The following is an 18366-nucleotide window of genomic DNA, read 5'->3' on the forward strand; positions in this document are numbered from 1 at the left end:
TGGCAAAATGTCTGAACTTTTTCCTCCTGGTTATGTCTGTGTGTGAGTGTGTCAGGAAGGACTGTTTGTTCGGTTTCCTCCTATAGCAGGTGGCTGAGGGATAATCCAGGTAAAGCCACTGCAAAGTGGAGATAGACAGAGGAAAGGGGAGGGTGGATGGGGTGGCCTTTGCATGGATGACAAGGGCTAATTCTGGCCTCCTAATCCAGGTCCATCCACCCTCCCCCTCTTCCTGCTCGCTAAGTTCACGCCGACAGTTAGGAGCAGTTGACGGCCAGGTAGACACAACTATCCCATACATACACAGCAGTGAACCCACACAAGTTTGGAGAGGAGGAAGAGGGTTAACCTGGGTGACCTGGATAGCTAACACACCTGTGTGGGCCTCATTGGAGAATGTAGCTGCAGCCGTCAAGCCAAAACACAGAAAACACACCACCATGGGAGAAGCTCAAAAGGTACGTGACCTGATCTGGAGCTCCAGAGTTATAAATGTGGTCGGTTTGTGTTGACATATACAAGAGAATATTAGTATTTCAGATTCAGACTGGATTCCTTGGTTTTGCCAAGAACAGAGTAAACATATCTGTATAATTTTATTTAATATCCAGCAGATCTCACGCAATAGACTCCAATATATAAAGCTACAGTGTTTCTTTTTTTAGCTGCCTTTGTGTAGTCTGTTGTTGTGCAACCTTCAGACTAATCACATTAAATAGTGCACCAATATATGAATGGAGCTCTGGTTAACACCAGTGCTTTTCCAAACGAAGCGACAGATTACTTCTGTTACAGAGCTGGGGTTGAGAGGTGGTGGGTGGAGCAAGATGGACATACACACACACACTCAAAACATAAAGGGGTCAGAGAGATGTTAACTGGCTCTGAAGAAAGTCAGAAAACGGTGTTATGAGCTTGATGTTGCGGAAAATGTCAAGGAAGCATGGAAATATTTCCCTCCAGCCACACCCACAACATGTTCCAACCTTTTGATTTGACCCATAAACTTCTTTCCGTTGTGCTCCATTTACAAATCAATGTGTGATTAAGGTCTTCTTTAGTTGAGGCACAAACATTTGGAAGGTATTTGGGTTCAGATCAACTCTTTGATTAAGTTTAGATGATAATTACTGTTTTAAATCATAGCCTTGACTCGCGGTTGCAGACAGGAAGCAAACAGAGGTCTTCGGCGCTTGGTGTATGACTGACCCATTCGCCACCTTCACCTGCGACCATATATGGATTTTCTGGTTCTAGATGGTCATAATCTGACTGGTTACTACAGCCACTAGATGACTTCTGTCACTTAAATGTCAGTAGAGGTTGTTTTTCAGCAGTTGTGTGTCTGACCTATCCAGTTGTTTTTTTGTTGGATAGCATGAATTGACAGATGACCTGTCCAGATACATTAAAGGTTGCTGCAGTCATTTGATGGTCTGCCTTACCCCCCCCCCCCCCTTCTCTCTCTCCCCTCACCCCCATGCAGGGCTTACTCTCTGTCATTGAGAAACTAAAGGGATCCACTGAGCAGGAGGTTAGGATAGTGCTTCTGGGGCTGGACAATGCCGGTAAGACCACCCTCTTGAAGAGTCTGGCGTCTGAGGATGTGAACACCATCACGCCTACACAGGTGAGGAGAAGCGATGTGGTAAATGTCAAGGAAGGTAATTTACAGCACAGTGTGACTGCATAAAGATACAACCAATGAATCTATTGACTGGTTCAAGAACTTAACCTGATATGACACCGACCTGCTTAGAACTACAAAAGGATTTTTTTTTTTTCGGTTAAAATGTGCAGCTAGGACAGAAATGGAGGGCCAACAACACTCAACAGTCGGCTGTCTCTGCAGCTTCATTGCTCTTGCAGTCACATCTTCTCTCACGCCACTGCTCCCTCCACCTCTTTATCTGGATTTTTTTCTACCTTGTATTGACATCATTCTTCTGTTTATTTCAACGTGGTCATAATTACTATGACCACGAGATGGCACCTGTCAGTTGTACCAGATTCTAGTTCATTTCATTGCTTGTACTTTAGACCCAACTGCTTGGATCCGTGGAAGCCAAACTGAGCAAAACAACAGACTGGAATTCTTGCAGATTTGTTAGCATTTGAACAGCTGAGACACTTTTTCAAATCTCTATCTGATGTTAGTAATTAGATGTGATGCAATCTAACCAAAAGTTACCACCTGTTCTTTAAAGCCTGACCCATTTTTTGCTGTTTTTCTAGCTGCGATGCTTATCTTGTTTGATTGCAGCTTTCCCGAAGGTATTTTGTATGACCCGGTGTTTTAAAAGGTGGGGGGATTTTATCTAATCTTGTGGGACCAGCTGGACCAATGCACGCTCTCACTCCTAGTAATGGGATTCAGATGACTTTTGCTTTTCTAACACGCTGTGCAATGACATGACTGATATGTGGACATAAGCACCAACTGTTACACTGTATGTTAAATACCCACGTCATTAGGAGATAAACTGTGGCGTTACTAACGTTTCAGGTTCGCGCGCTCTCAACACACTTCCTGAGAAGATCCAACTGTTGTTTTAACTTCCGATGTGATTACTCAACTTGCAATATGATTAGCTAACACCCTCCCATTACTCACACAAGAGGAGACATGGAGCAGATCCTGGACACGTCTGACAGCTGATCAGAGTCCAGGCTGAGAGGATGCTGACTAGCATGAGAAGACAAAAGCCGACACAAAGCTAAATCAGACTTGACACACAAACACATAGACCGCAGCAGATCCCTCCAGTCTTATCTATCGATTTGCTCTTCAACCTGCCGTGAGGATAAACTCATTATACAACCTGACCATGCGAAACAGCACACAGCTCTGTTATGAAAAAAGACTGCATAATATCCTTATACACACTTAGAACCCTGCTGCTGACCCAAATGCTTCATTATCAGTTGCAAGTTTCTGGAATTGTGCTGAGTAACTCTGTTTGACTTCAGGGCTTCAACATAAAGAGTGTTGCCTCTCATGGCATGAAACTCAACGTCTGGGACATTGGAGGACAGAGGAAGATCAGGCCATTCTGGAAGAAGTACCTGGAGAACACAGACCTGTTGGTGAGCAACTCAACATGTGTCACGCCATTCTATATTTATTTTGGATCCAGATTCATTTGTACAAATTGAGACTTCCAAGATAAATACTGAAAAAAATATGATGCCTTGATGAGCAATGACATTTAAAAGTAAATTGTAACCAAAGATCATAAAAACCACCTGTTTTTGGACAAAGATCATAAAAACACAGACTGTATTAAGTCTTTCACAACTTCGCAAGCATATAAATGTTTTGAATAAAACTTCTTCCAAGGGATCCTGGGAGTCAGGATGGCAGCACATATACAGTTTTATATATAAAAAGTTCATAAAATAGAACACGCGACATACAACCAGAAATACGAGAAGAGCGTAAAAGTGAGGGTGTTTAAAAAAAGAGAGAGACATAAATGTGATACCACCAATATCAAAATCAAAGGTTATGTAAAACGGCGCCATGTTTCTTTTCAGGGCAGTTTGTTATAAAAATAATTTTAAAAAAAACTTCTAAATTCTATTTAAAAGTTTAATTGTTACATATTTGTCCTTTCAGATTTATGTTATTGACAGCGCTGACAAGAAGCGGTTTGAGGAGACGGGACTGGTGAGTTTGATGCACAATTCTGACCTCTGCACAAACCCAGAACATTCACAGTAACTCACCCTGTAAATCCAACCTGAGTAACATTTATTCTCCTTGGAGGAAGATTAAAAAAAAAAAAAAAAAAACAGAAACCAAAAGGGAGACTTTTTTTTAAGTTATGATTGCACCTCCTACTTCTGCATTCATTTTAAAATGCCATTGCTGGAGATCTTATCTCTACACAGTAAATCAAATCTTAAAAAAAAAAAAAAAAAGCAACAATGTGAGAGCAGATGGTTCCACTGAGCCAGACTGCATGCTGCAGCTATTACACAACACCACAACAACAATAATCCACATTAGCTTTCCTGCTAAAATCTCCTTCTTATCTTACTTAACTTCAACACACTTCTGAAACAAACATTCAGCTGGGAAAAGTGCCCTGCTAAAGTCAGTGTGCAGGCTAGATAGCTTATTAGCTGCAGCACAGTGGTCTCATTCTGCCTGCTCAACACTTGAGGAGAGTCAGGTTGTGGGATGTCACCCGCTCCTAACCCTGGATATTTGATCAACTCTTTGCATTTATGAGAATTTCCAACAATCCTAGTTTTCGCTGTTACGTTATGGGGAGCTTAAATATGGATTATTTGACAAAAATAGACCCGAGCTGCTGGTATGTAGCAGAAGAAGCTCATTGAGGTCCCACCTTGGTCTGGGTGCAGAAATTGGCAGCTGCTGAGACCTGCATCATATTTATAAAGACAGCCAAGATTGTTAACACCGACAAAAATAAAAATGTGAGGTTAGAATTCGACTTGCAAATGGCTCGTTTTCTGGGTTCATTAACTCAGCTTTTTGTTGATAAATTGATTTGTTTTTTTCTATGAAAATAACCAACATTCAAGTTCATAGAAAACAGTTAAAGCAAACCTTCACCGTATGTCTATCAAGCTAAAGCATCGTTCTGTCCTTTCTTATATTCTATATTTGCATATCTATAGGAATGCATATTCTGACGATGACGAAACAGATCTGTTTTGTCAAAAACACAGTCACTGGTTAATAGCTTTTTCATTTCTTGCGATGTTTACAAAAGCAAGAACTATATTCCTACATCTGCCCATGATTCAGACCTGATCCAAATTGTTATGTGTGTGTGTCCCCCCCCCCCCCCCCCCTCGGAGCTTTCCTCCCCCCTCCAATAAAAATAATAATACCGATAGCAGGAGGTATGTTGTGGGATGTCACCCATCCCTAACTCTGAATATTTGGAGGTAAACTTTGTGAAATCTCTGTGCACTCCCACGTTAGTCAAATATTTAATAATCCTCTCGTGTCCACTAAGAGTTAGCAGCTGGTGTGTTATCCTTACTAGTGACACGCTGTCTGCTCATGACTTGGAGCTACAGCAGTTTGTGTACTTTGTCAGCGTTTTGTTCACTCTGGCTGCCTGCCACCTCCTGTTGATCAAAAACACACTTCTACATTCCTCTCCTGCAGGCTCAGACAAACAATTCTGATATTTTCTTCCAATTTTTTCATGATTTAAATGATACCAAACCACGACTGTTTTGGGAAAAAGAGAAGAGAAAATAAAACATCATTTCTGCTGGACGTTAATAAAACAAAGTTAAGGTCAGGGTTGTCTGGAGGGAAAGAACAAAACTAAATTGATTTGTGTGAGCAGGAACTCTCCGAGCTGGTTGATGAGGAGAACCTGAAAGGCGTTCCAGTGCTCATCTTTGCCAACAAGCAGGATCTGGCCACAGCATCACCAGCGAGTGAGATCGCTGAGGGACTCAATCTGCACACGTACCGGGACCGCGAGTGGCAGATCCAGGCCTGCTCAGCTGTGTCTGGGGAGGGCGTTCAGGTCAGACGAGTCCCACTCCCGCCTCCCCACCTTCCTTATGAATAAGATGAGTGTGTTTTAATGGAGAATTGACAATAACGTGGTTTCTGTTTCTCTGACAGGACGGCATGAACTGGATTTGTAACAACATTATGAATAAAAAGAAATGAATCAACATGACGACCAAACAAAGAATCATCAATCAGGGATTGACAGAATATCTAATATCAACACACTTCCCCTTCAGGGTGATCCGTGTCATTGCTGATTTTCTTTTTACATATGTGTCATTTTTATGAATATTTTGCAACTGTAGCCAAGATAAAGAAATGTTAAAGTACAGTCAATGAATTAGGGATTTCTTCAATCTATGTTTTTGTTTCACTCATTCCAAAAGATCCTTGTCCGGTAAATTTCTTAAATATTGGAGGAGAAGAAAATAATGATGAGTGTATAGCTATGTGCAGAAGCCAAGAAAGCTCGTGCTTAATTAGGGGTAATTTATTGTGTTATCTTGAAAAATGAGTTATTTATCTTGTCACAGCATTAAATTTAAAAAAAAATCATTCCGAGCACGGCCTCTCTCGGCTTCCATAGCCATGTAGATCTCTTTGTCATAGAGTTACAGTAAGTGTGAGTGTGTAATGTGTTTGAGGGGTTTTTTTTGGGGGACAATAAAAGAAATAGTCCTATCTGTCTCTCATGTCTTTCATTTGCTAAATCTGCTATACAATGCAACACACGAGCAACAAAAACTTGTCGAGTTAAAACAAAATAATCGACCTGCCGCACAGCACGAGACTGCGAAGCTATTCAGTGAGTGACGAGAGGGACGGCGACAAGACGATCTGCTGCTGTTCATCGATTATCTCCCCTTAATTCAGTGACGCTCACGCCAACCTGTGAAGGAACTGAATGAAATGAGAGTGAGAGAAAGGACAGTTATCACTACAGAACAAGTTATCGAGTCCTCAAGGCACTGACGAACAGACTGTGCAGGAAATGACATGCAGAGAGGCTGAGTTTCTTTTCTTTTTTTTCTGTATGTTTTTAGTTCCAGTCTCCCTTGCAAAACAATGTGTCAGAGCTTGTCAGAATGTGTGGAGGTAGTTGGAGCGTTAAAACGACTCCTGTCTAGCCGTGAACACCTACTGCAGCAGCAGCAGCAGCAATAATGAGCAACTTTTAGTAAACGTCCTTCTTTCTGTTCTGCGGTCGTAACTCACTCGATGGGTCATTTCTCCAGGGACAGAAGCAGCAGCAGGAGCAGCAGGCTTGGAGGCCCCGCTCTTGTCTTTCTTCACATATTTGTCCTTTAGCCTGACCTTGGTGTAGGCTTCCATTCAGCCATTTTGTCTCTACTGAGCTGCAGTTGCATTTAATGGATCTTTTGTTCCTATTGTCTGGAGATGTAATTAACCATCTGAAAGCTCTCAAAAACACATCAGCTGTGTCATCCTCAACATGAAATGTCCTAATGATTTTTTTTTCCTGTAATATTTATGAGTGGCTTAGGGATACTAAAAAAAACAACAGCTTTCTGGTTTACTAGTGAATAAAATGAGTGAATATCTGCAATATAATTGAGTCATCTCCATGGCAACTACAATTCAGAGCAAGTCCTAAAACATTCTTTAGGTACCAACTTGTATTAGAGAGCACAGCAGGCGGTGTGGGACCAATTAGAACCTGTGCGAAAGGATCAGGGTGTTTGAAAGGAACCAGAAGGCTCAGGATCAGGGCTGATGGTGAGATTAATGTGTTTGTATCTCGCGCTGTGCTGCTCGGTGATGCTACTTTAGCCAACAGGTGGCAGTGTGAGAGAGTGGGATTAGCCCAAGGTCTGTTGTGGAGGCTCTGGGCAAATAATTGACAAGCACTTTATTGTGTTTGCTTGTCCAAAGCTTTGGTTTGACTGGGCAAATACCTGTCATATACATCCAAATCCTCTGAAGAAAAGTCTGTGATAAGGCAGGGAATGAAAAGCAGCTTCTATGTTAGTATTCTAGCTTGATTAGTGATCATATTCCAAACAAATTTCACTGTTAAATATATTTTAATGGCTCCATTTGGATAATTTGATACGTATTCTTGCCCTTAACATGATATGATGTCACCCCATACTTGTCGCCCCTTAGCAAGTGTTTCCATGGCAACCCTCCTTGTTATTCTTGATCCACTGGCCAGAACATCTTTGGTTTCCCCCCTCCCTCTCCTGTCTTCCATTTCTTTCATTTTCCCAAGCTCAGCTCATCAAAAGAAAGGGTCCGTCCTGCAGACACACACAGAAAACTGGAAACACTGCAGGTAAGAACAAAAGACTCGTGTGTTTGGAGAGAGGAGATACTATTTGTCATCATGGTTTAATGATGCACAGCTTTATGTGCGTGTGTGTGTGTGTGTGTGTGTGTGTGTCTTTTTTCAAAAAAATAATTAATGAACAGACGTAATTATCTGAAAACTGTTTCAAACATTCTATTATGTGTTATGGGTATGGTCATTGTTGCATAAAACTTCGAATCATTTCTTTCTGGACTGGAGCAGATAGATCCCGGAATCGCCCAGGATACACAACCTCCCATCATGCCAGAAGTCACCCACGAGGCCTCTGTACAGCCAGGTGCAACCACAGTCACACCATGGCTCAGTTCCAATGAGACACAGACCGTCACCAGCCTCCTGACCACAAAAACACTGCTGCCGGAGGATGCGCATTTACAAGTGCACACCATCCTGATTGTGGTTATATTTTGTGTGGTCTGCCTCCTGCTCCTGCTGGCTTTCTTCTACGCCTTCTGCTTCCATTGCTCCATCCAATCCTCGCCTAAACATTCGCACACTGCCAACGGATGCAGCCTTGATCGGGAGGACGCCACCTTCAAGTGTACTTCGTCTGATAGCCAGCAGATCGGGAATGTTGTCTGACTGGGATACTAGAGCCGCGTGGATGACTGATATCTGACCGTCTGTCAATTTGCTCATTTGACAGGATAAGCAGTGGTGACTAGACTCTGCTTAAACATGGCATCAGATGTTGAGTCATTAAAAAAAAAAAAATCCTGCATGAAATTTGTCACCACAAGATAATAACTAAAAAAAAACATGATAAAATACAGAGGTTCTTTGTTAGGTTTCTATTTAAGTTGCTGGTTAAAGCTGGTTGTGATGTTGCACCATCATACATGGTACTAAAAAGGAACTAAAAACACAATATTGCACCTGCACTGTACGTCTCTGAAATGTGTGCATGTCACAATGACCTTGACCTTTGACCACCAACAGTTTTTCAGTTCATCCTCAATTTCCAATGGACGTCCGTGCCAAATTTGAAGAAATTCTCCAAAAGTGTCCCTGGGACATCAGGACAGATGAACAGCAAACATAAAGTTTCCAGTCCACAACTAGCAAAACAGATATATTCTCGATTCGCTTTATTATCACAAACACACAAGTACAGCAAATTAATACCAATAATTCTAAAAAGTGATAATAAAAACAGGGAACGCATGGGAGAATGAGAAGGGATCACGGCTGTTTGCCAGAAATCTAGGTTGCTACGGTGACAACTCAACTAAGCTCTACAAACTGAGTAAAGAGGATGCTGCAATAAAAATTCAAAAATAACCAGTTTCATGAAGCTCCAAGGTAAAATAAATCGGTGGTCAGGGACCTCAGGATGACATGAGAGATATTTGACCAATGTTTAAAGTGGAGGTGATATGTATCAGCACAGAAACACAAGCCTACCTTATATTAGATAAAAGTACACAAACAGTCAATGAAAACTATAAATAGGCCTGTCTGTATTCAATAAAAGTGTCAAATATATGATGTAAATATAAGCCGAAATGCCAGTGCCACCACGGAGGGGCCACCTCGCCTTATTTTCACTAAGCTGACATATTTTGTGCGTCAGCTGAAATAGAAAATGAATTCATAGGAAAGAGGAAGGAAAAGTGACAGAGGTGTGATTCATTTCTTCACAGGACGGAACATCCAGTCAAATCTATGAGGTGAAGCGAAGCAAAGAATTAGCTGTAATTGCATCCACACGGCAGGGAAGCACTTAGCGGAAATAAAACAAATTCCGTAATTAGTAAATTTAGCACAACAAAAAAAAAAGGTCAGACTTTTCATCGCATGCGAACGAGGTGACGTGTCGATTGGTGATGGATCTGAATTTGAAGGCTGCGGCTTGTTTCTTCACGGTCTTCTTTAAGCCTCAGAAAGATGAAACAACAGCAAAAGCATTCCAATCAACAAGCTTTGTGTCAGTTGTAGAAAAAGCGCTTTTGAAACAGAGGTACGTGTGACTACAACATCAGCGGTAGCAGGTCAGAGTTCACGACACAGAGCACATGGCGCTCTTGGAGCAGCGGGAGTCACAGGAGCTGTCACGGGACTCCATGATGGAGTCTCTGTCGTCAGATTCATGGGAGTCCAGTTCCAGGTGGGAATCATGGAGGCCGTCCTGCAATGTGTCCTTATAGTGGGACTGAAGAGACAACAAATCATTTTACCGCAACGGCAACAACAACAACAGTAAGCAGCAACATCATGATGTCCCGTTAAGGGAATCAAATGACTCAAAAATTGTGAGTAATAAAATGTATTTGCTCACCTGCCACATCATCTGACAGATTCTCGCTATTCTGGCACCAGACATTCCCTCTCACCTTATGAACAGACATCTCTTCCACCAGGCACTCCTCCATCGACTCCTCCAAAGAATGACCGGAAATCTCCATCTTGATACAGTGAGAGCGAATAGACTTGACATCATCCTCATCCTCCACTGATACCAACGGGAAAACCTGAGGAGAGAAGGGGAGACTGAGAGTTGACGATAGTGTTTATGATGGACATGAAGAGTGAGTGCCAGCCAAGCGGGACGTACCAGTCCCTCCTCGTCCCCCGTGGCCTCAGGCCCTGTGATGGTGGCCTTGCTGATTGCCTTACTGATGGTATGCGTCTCAAACTGAGGACACGCCGCTTGAGCGTTCCCATCTTTGTCCCGTTTTCCTTTCAGCCAGTAGGTCTCAATTTCAACATTCCCCTAAAAAGATTTGAAGGAAAAAGCAACATTTGGGTTTAAGATGATGCCTAATATATTCAGATATTCAAGAGATGTGCTGTCGGGCATAATCTCAGCAATGAAAGGCAGTAAGAAAGAAAGAAAGAAATCAGGCAGCTTCCCGTCCCTGATGAGAAATTGCTGGTTTCTTTAGATTGGCACCTTTAATCAGCTGCCTGGGAACCTTCAGGAGTCTCTTTGCTGGTTGAATCAGTGAATGTAGAGATTCACAATCAAGACGATAACATCCACCGGCAAATCAACAAGAAAGCTGCGCTCTCAAGCTCTGAATACTAAATGTAATGGTTCCCTGGAGTCAAAACATTGTGGGATATTATTATTTTATATATTTCAAAAATTCAGAGATGTTCTGTTGGATTGCTGATACACTAATCTCCCATCATTCCATCGTCGGTGATGGCTCTAAGCAGGTATTTTCTGTCGAGTGGATACTAACATCTCATCCCGCACGTGTCCCGAAGCCATTAATTATATGTTCTTTTAGGGTAGCGGAGGAGGTGTAATTACTGCAGTGGGTGTAGTTGCTCTGATGACAGGTTTGACCCCTGACCTTTATGGTAATGATGCCCCTCCTTTCAAAAATGAAGTGACTTCCTTTCAGGTGCTCGTAGGTGGCACTGCTGAGCTGGATGTGCATCTCCTGATCAAGACAGAAAATATTCTCGTCAAGACTTTTTGTTCTTCAAATACAACAGGATTTTTAAGCCCTCAATTTAGTCTTACAGATGCACAGAAAAGCCTCCTTGCTTCTGACATCTTCCGACCTGTAAGACTAAATTCAGGGATTAAAAAAAGCGCTAAACTGTCTGCATAAGAAACATTCATGTATCAAACCCAGTGTTTTCTATCTCAACCTTTCCATTGCTCTCCATGGCAGATGCGGTGTGGACCGTGTCGCCGTGCAGACCGTAACGTGGCATTTTATGTCCCACCACACCTGCGACGACCATCCCAGAGTGGATCCCTGCAGAGAGACAGGTCAGTTTACTCAGTCAAACACCAACACAAGTAGGAAAGCCTCTCGGTCGACCCACCAACACGGATCTGTATGTTGTTGCCATTCGAGGGGTCTTTGAGGTGATCGATGGAGCGCACCATGTCCAAGGCCATGTCACAGATATTATGGGCGTGATACTTGGTCTTCTCTGGGGCACCTGCTACCACCATGTACGCGTCTCCGATGGTCTCAACCTGTGGAGGAGGGGGAGACGGTTCTAACTCAGAAATACTCGTGGATTAAGCGGAGCTCAAAACAAACATACACACCTTGAAGACCCTGTGCTTCTCGCTGAGTGTGTCGAATAGAGTGTACATGGTGTTAAGCATGGACACCACCTGCATCGGAGTGATGTGGCTGCAGATGCGAGTGAATCCCACCACGTCGCTGAAAAGGATTGTAACATCTGGGAACACCTGGGAAAGAAAATACAACAGGGTTGAAGAGGACGTGGTGGTCATTTATTTTGAAATCCATGTCAGAGGGGCTGTCTGAAAGTTCTTTTCTAAAGTTGATGTGTCCCAAACCTTAAAACTATTCAAAACTATTAAAACATCCTCTTTCGATTACTAAAAAGCTGTAGTTCATAGTTCCCTATATTGGTTCAGGTGAACGTTCCATTTCAGTTATTTTATAGTCACATTGCAGCATTACAAAGCCAACTTTTGGGCCATTCAGAGAACGTCCCCTTATGGCTCTCTGTAGGTCTATAAAAATGTTCCTTTTGGTGGGTTTGAGAGGAAATAGTTCACCAGCTCCAAACAACAATGTTCCCACTTTTTAAAGAATAGGGGGAATGAGAGTTGGTGGATGTTCAGGGAATATTCAGAACATTCTGGGAATAGTTTAGGAGAAATGCAGTTTTCAGTTTTTTCTCCTTTTTGTCAGTACAGCCAATAAACTGTCCAGTTAAAAAAAAAAAAATCGGAATCTTCTTCTTTTGTATTGTTCAGGTTTTAAGGGTCTAAAACCCCAACCAATAAGAGTCTTTTTGGTTTCAGTTTAGTTTCCCTTGAGCTCGTCAGAATGGTTGCTCAACTTCAAATAACATTCCAGGAACTTTCTATGAGCCCTTTAGGTCTTATGACTGTAAAAGGTTAGTGTTCGGAATTTTACATTGATGGAATTTGGGAAGATGTAATTCTGTTAAGAAACATTTCTTTGTTGTGAATCATTATAAACTACCTCACCTTGTCTTTTCCAGTTCATCCATTCATCCATTTTCTATACCGCTTATCTGTTCAGGGTCGTGAGGGGAGGGGGGTGGAGCCTATCCCAGCTGACATTGGGCAGGGTTCACCCAGGACGGGTCGCCTGGCCGTCGCAGGGCCATCAAGAGCAACTAGGGGTTCAGTATCTTGCTCAAGGATACTTGGACATGGTCACCGGGGGAAGTGAGGATTGAACCAGTGACCTTTCAGTTGTTAGACGGCCACTCCACCTCTGAGCCATGCCGCCCCCAATCGAGATGCTAACTTTTTAAACTTACAACATTAAGTTTGTTTGTTTGGGGTTTCTAGCATTCTAGCATATTCCCTAAACATCCCTAGAAAATCGTTAACATTCCTTGAAACACTAATGGCCCTCTTAAACCTTAAAGAACACCAAGATATGAATGTCTGGGAACGTTCCAAGACCATCACAGAAGCTGAGAACATTCAGGGAATGAAACATTTCTTGCAGCACACAGTAACAAATCAGTGGATTTCTATAAATGCTTTGATCTGTCATGAAACAATGATGTCAGATATAAAACTGCTCAGGAGCGTGAAGGCGTGTTCAAGAGGAAGAAAGGTGAAAGTGCTGAGGCAGTTGTTTCTGGTGTGTTTGGCATGATGTTTGCACCTGCTGTTGTCCAGATTGCACCACATTTCATTTATTAATATTTTGGGAGCCATTTCACACCTATTAACCTGCTGTAAGTAGAGAGATGAGACACTGGGAGTCACATGTTCTGTAAGCACAACCAACATATTCTTCTACTATCATCCTGACCTCACAAGTGTTAACAGCCGGCTCTCCTTTGCGCAGCCGTTTTGCTACTGGTTTGGGAATCATCCTGTACAACAGATCGTCGGTCTTCTTCATCTCATAGTCCAACATCTTCATACTCTCCTCAAGTTTACTGGACTTCTTTTGCTCCTGCCGTTATAAGAAAAAGTTCTTTTACATCTCTTGATCTGCAGGCAGTCGCACCACGAGATGGAAAGCGCTTCGGAGCAACTTTGGATAATGCATGGTGACGTCTAACATGTAGCAGTGAACCTGTATGAGCGCCCTCTTTAGCTCCTCTGACTGCTGCGTGCCTGCCAGCACCAGATCTCTGCTGGAATCGTGCATGCTCAGGTCATTGATGTACAGGCCGGTCTTAAACATGGCACTCAGGCTCTCCATCCTGCACACACACACACACACACACACACACACACACACACACACAGATAATAGAGAAAACAATTATATTCATGTAACAATACGCACTTGAACTACTTATATCATTAAAAATGCCTGTCAAAGTCATAATCTTTAGATTTAAATAAACTGCATGAGCAGTGTGATGTGGTGTTTGACATTTCAGTGGGGCATTTCCTTGCAAAACAAAATGTTGTGGGGGTGTTTGGTAATGTACTCTATGGACAACACTCTCAGTTGCAAATGGGTTCCCACAAGAGCTGCACTGTCTGATTACAAGCTAATTAGCAGCTCATTTCATGCATGCTGAGTGCTGTTCAAATGGGCCCCTGCTTTGATTCACTGCCCAGCCTTTTATTTCCAGTCCCATAATTCTGCTTTGCTCTTGCTGCTTTTTTACAGTTTTTTACTTTTCAGCTATGGTTTTAATGAAGATCTTTGTCTACATGTGTGTGTATGTGTGTGTGTGTGTGTGTGTGTGTGTGCGCACGTGCGCGCGTGTGCTTACACAGGCGTTCCCAGAAAAATAATGGACTCCCACTCCGGCATGTATCTCATTTGTCCTTTTAATTTCAGGCAGCGGCTCCCGTCGCCCCAGCTCTCCATGGGATTTGTGCTGTTGCCATCTAAAAGAAGGGGTGCCATCAAATTCAGCGGTACATAATAACTGGAGTGTTAATGGAAATCACACTTTTCATGACTGTTTTTTGGTCCAACTCTTCCTTTTTTTGCAGCATGTGTGTGAAACTGCTTTTTCTTTGTTAGCCTGGATCTTTTTTTAGATAACAGGGAGGTCATGACCTTTGTAATCATCACCAATGATGGACTGGAAAGCCATGAGCTCCACATCTACGTCAGCAGACCGGTTGGCATTTTCATAGTCTGAATCTGTGGAGAACAGGGTCAACTGTCAGAGAGCCGATCAAGCCCCCTCCCCCCATGACAAGCAGAGCTGTTCTAGTGAGGTGAAATCAAGACATCAAACTACTCACTTACACTTCCAAGACCAAGTTGATTAATCTCTCAGAAAAGAAAAGACACCTATTCAACTGCACACACACGCCCGGCCGCCCCCCCCCCCCCCCCCCTAATGAACCTGAGATCGAGAGTCTTTTGCAAGTGATTGCATTGAAACTGATCGGATCACAAGCCAGCGAGTCCTTGACCAGCAGACACACACCCCTGCGAGCGTTTACATGGCTTCCACTCTTACTCTGGACTCGGTTGTGGAGGTTCCTCTCTCTCTTCACGGGTTCCTTGGACATGATCTCAAACAGGTTGTTAGGGTGGGAGATGATCTGCGGATAGATTTATGAGTCTTCAGAGCTAGTACAGGACTCGAGAGCGCTGATGCAGACTAAACCTCATGTCAAAATTGGTTGGGGGAATGTCACCATGTTCCAGGTGAACTCCACTAGGGGGCGAGCCAGCAGGAAGGCGTCATTTATCTTCTTCCCATCCAGATCAGGGAAGACTGTAGCCAATCCTGAACCAACGTTATGCACCACCATGTCCTAAAAACCATTAGAGGAACTTTGAATTAACTTTTCGCCATTAAACTAATAAGAGAGTTGAGAAACACAAATATTACCTGTCTGAAGACGATGTTAAAAGGGAACACCTCAAAGAAGAAGTCTGAGGTGATGGGCAGAATTTCCTGCTCCTCCTCATCCTCCTTCATGATGTAGCGGTAAGCAGAGTTGTCAAAGTTCAGCCTGGAGCGACACACACATTATTACAAGTGTAGAGTCGACCATAAATAGGAGCTACACCTGCCTGTTGGTGAGTGTGTCCAAGTACCTCATGGTGACATGGGAGTAGTCTCCCACCATCTGCTCAGACAGCACCTCGACGTGGATGTCCGTGTCATAGAACTGCTTCCCCATCTGTCTCAGCTGACCCATGGCGTAGTGCAGGTAGCCCTTACGCTTACTCCTGCGGATCACAACAAGGAAGGGGAAAAATCCAATATCTGTTTACAGAGATTAATGGAGCACCTTCCGGTCTTTAAGTCTGAGAGTCCATCAGTCTCAGACCTGTAGTGGAGGGTGACTCCAGTGGCAGATTCCTCCTGGCAGAAAAAGGTTGGGGGCTGCACCTTAGGGTAGCTGAAGCGTAGGTATTCATGAAGGTTGTCAAGACCGTTCACAAAGTCGCGGACATGACGGCCCAGGACCTGACAACACAGACGACAGGTCACGTCTACCCTAGTCACAGTAGATTTTTTTAGAATATACTCACACTCTTCACTAGACTGTAGAGCAACACTTTTGCTGCCATAACTGCTTAAAATACTCCTCCCGTATAAAACCAGATATAATTATGTCATTAGGATTATCTTTCAGAATGATTTAACATACTGGAGACTAATAAAAATCCAAATATCTCGACTGATTGACCTTCCTCAACCGTCTTTCATCCCCTCAGCTGCATGGCAGCGGGATATTAAATCACTTAAGTCTTACTTTGAATAATTTAAACTTTTTTACCCCTGTTTTGCTTTCAAAATAGCACCTGCAACCACTGACAGCACCAACCTCCAATGTGTGGAAGGAGCATCACATACTGATCCAAATGTAACTCCTTATTTTGGTAGACATCTTCATGGTTGAAAATGTATAAAAAGCTATAATCTAAGAATTGAACAGTGTTCTTAAATTACATGTTCTTAATTTATGTTCAAGTTTAAATCAAAACCAAACGGGAAACGAGGCCAACTAGAACTTTTTTTTTGTTGTTGTTTTAAAATGTCGACTGACAAGTAAGGAGACATTTCCGGAGTGAAGTACCTGTATATATAAGCTCAGCGAGTGTTTCAAATTTTTCTCACATATGCATCGACTGCACAGCTTTGACAGTTTGGAGACAGAGCTCCCTGCTCACCTTGAGGATCCTGTCGTAGCCGTACTTCCCAACAAAGCCCAGGAAGTAGACTCCCCAGGAGTTCATCAGCTCGTTGTAGGGCGTGCCTGTCACTCCGCTGGCTGCCTTGGCAATACGGGGAATCACGCTCTCACTATACACCTGCAAGTGCACACATACAGAGATTACTGTCACTGAGAATAAAATATGTACTTTTTTTTGACAGCCAAATTTCAGAGAAAAGCAGACACAGTGACAGAAGCTGCAGACAGATTGACTTGAAAAGCGCACAGGCAGCACAACCACAGTCATATTATATATTATTCTATCCCGACATGCAGTTTTATGTTATATTAATCAGTTATACAAATACCTGGTGGGTGACGAAAGAGTGTAACCTGACATCTGCTCTCTCTCTGACCAGCTTCCACACATCGTCTCCATATGACTCCTTGATGAAGTCATGAAGACTCTCACACAGCAGCCCGTACATCTCTTCGGATTCAAGCTCAAACAACGAAACCTGAAAAGTTGAGAATCTTCGTGCAGTAAACTCTCCCGGTCATGCTATTTAAACAACAACAACAACAACAATTTTCCTACCTGTGGCGTTTAGGACTCCCTCAGACCACTCAGCTTTCATCAGAGGGCCAGCACCACACACGGTTTTAAAGGTGTTCCACCTACACAAGTCCTCGAATTTGATGGGTGGCATTGTTTCCTGTGTCAACTGTCAGCACCGGGTGGCGGTGCAGCTCTGTGTGACATGAAGACCATCTCTCAAACACAGATGACACCAGTCACAGGAAATAAGGTCTGATCACAAAGCTATTGTCCTTTCACACAAAAAAACACTGCATTTATGAGACAAATAACATTTTTCGACCAAGCAAACACATTTTAATGGTCTGGAGCATATCAGCTTTCACTGTGTGTCTGCAGAGGGTTTTCTGTGACTCAGAGTGACACAACATTTTCTCTCAGAGGCCGGGGGGTCTTCTGCGGGGGTGTGGAGCAGAGCAGGTGCAAAATCGATATCCAATCTCAGCAGGGATAAAGAAAATGTTTTTCTCTTCTGGGCTCCTGCTGAGCTCAATGAATCAATTTGTGGGATGAAATGCTGCAAGTTAAAGACGAAGTTGAGTGCAAAAAAGGGCAAATAAATATAAAGTTAAAGGGCATCACGTCAAGTGTGGCACAAAATGTGGGTTCAGGCAGAAACCACAAATGGAGTTTCTCAGCAGTTGGTAAGCCAATACAAACACGATGGGAATAAGATGTTATTTGTAACAAAAGTTTCAGACGAAGGAGGAATGAGAAATATATGGAATGGCCATAATTCATGTCTGTTCGGAAGACGCAGACATGAAAGGCATGACAGCAACAAAAATGGACCAACAAACTGCCACAGAGGTTGTGAACTCAGCGATTTACAGCTTCTGTCTGTGTGGCCCAGACGGAAGGTTGTGTTTTCAAGCTGCCGACTACAGTTTATATGA

General features: G+C 43.0%; 2 protein-coding genes and 1 long non-coding RNA gene across 4 annotated transcripts; 2 read left to right on the forward strand and 1 right to left on the reverse strand.

Moving 5' to 3' along the window:
* The first annotated feature begins 238 nt into the window (after window positions 1-238).
* On the forward strand, window positions 239-6193 carry arl3l1 (ADP ribosylation factor like GTPase 3, like 1). The gene is made up of 6 exons (XM_086221431.1): window positions 239-458; window positions 1487-1630; window positions 2971-3087; window positions 3620-3670; window positions 5337-5522; window positions 5624-6193. The coding sequence occupies exons 1-6, from the start codon at window positions 441-443 to the stop codon at window positions 5669-5671; spliced, it is 564 nt and encodes a 187-aa protein (XP_086077557.1). The 5' UTR covers window positions 239-440; the 3' UTR covers window positions 5672-6193.
* Window positions 6194-7114: 921 nt separating this feature from the next.
* LOC147250957 (uncharacterized) lies at window positions 7115-8654 on the forward strand. Its single transcript, XR_015119032.1, has 3 exons — window positions 7115-7249; window positions 7746-7808; window positions 8046-8654. It is a non-coding gene; the product is annotated as an uncharacterized LOC147250957 (long non-coding RNA).
* A 1183-nt stretch (window positions 8655-9837) lies between these two features.
* Window positions 9838-17360, reverse strand: LOC147250958 (soluble guanylate cyclase 88E-like). 2 transcript variants are annotated; one of them, XM_086222604.1, is made up of 18 exons: window positions 17241-17360; window positions 16889-17029; window positions 16042-16181; window positions 15806-15940; window positions 15597-15720; window positions 15400-15519; window positions 15219-15303; window positions 14807-14893; window positions 14514-14631; window positions 13859-13988; window positions 13589-13735; window positions 11863-12009; window positions 11631-11787; window positions 11451-11560; window positions 11147-11236; window positions 10399-10557; window positions 10178-10315; window positions 9838-9996 (listed from the first exon to the last, which is right to left on the reverse strand). In XM_086222604.1, the coding sequence occupies exons 1-18, from the start codon at window positions 17358-17360 to the stop codon at window positions 9844-9846; spliced, it is 2301 nt and encodes a 766-aa protein (XP_086078730.1). In that variant the 3' UTR covers window positions 9838-9843. The 2 variants fall into 2 exon arrangements, with proteins under 2 accessions (XP_086078730.1, XP_086078729.1); XM_086222603.1 differs by having other exon boundaries at window positions 15186-15303.
* Window positions 17361-18366: the final 1006 nt, after the last annotated feature.

The sequence above is a fragment of the Aulostomus chinensis genome, chromosome 13, assembly GCF_037954235.1.
Source record: "Aulostomus chinensis isolate RoL2024-O1b breed Wild chromosome 13, RoL_Achi_v1.0, whole genome shotgun sequence".
NCBI classification, from domain to species: Eukaryota; Metazoa; Chordata; class Actinopteri; order Syngnathiformes; family Aulostomidae; genus Aulostomus; species Aulostomus chinensis.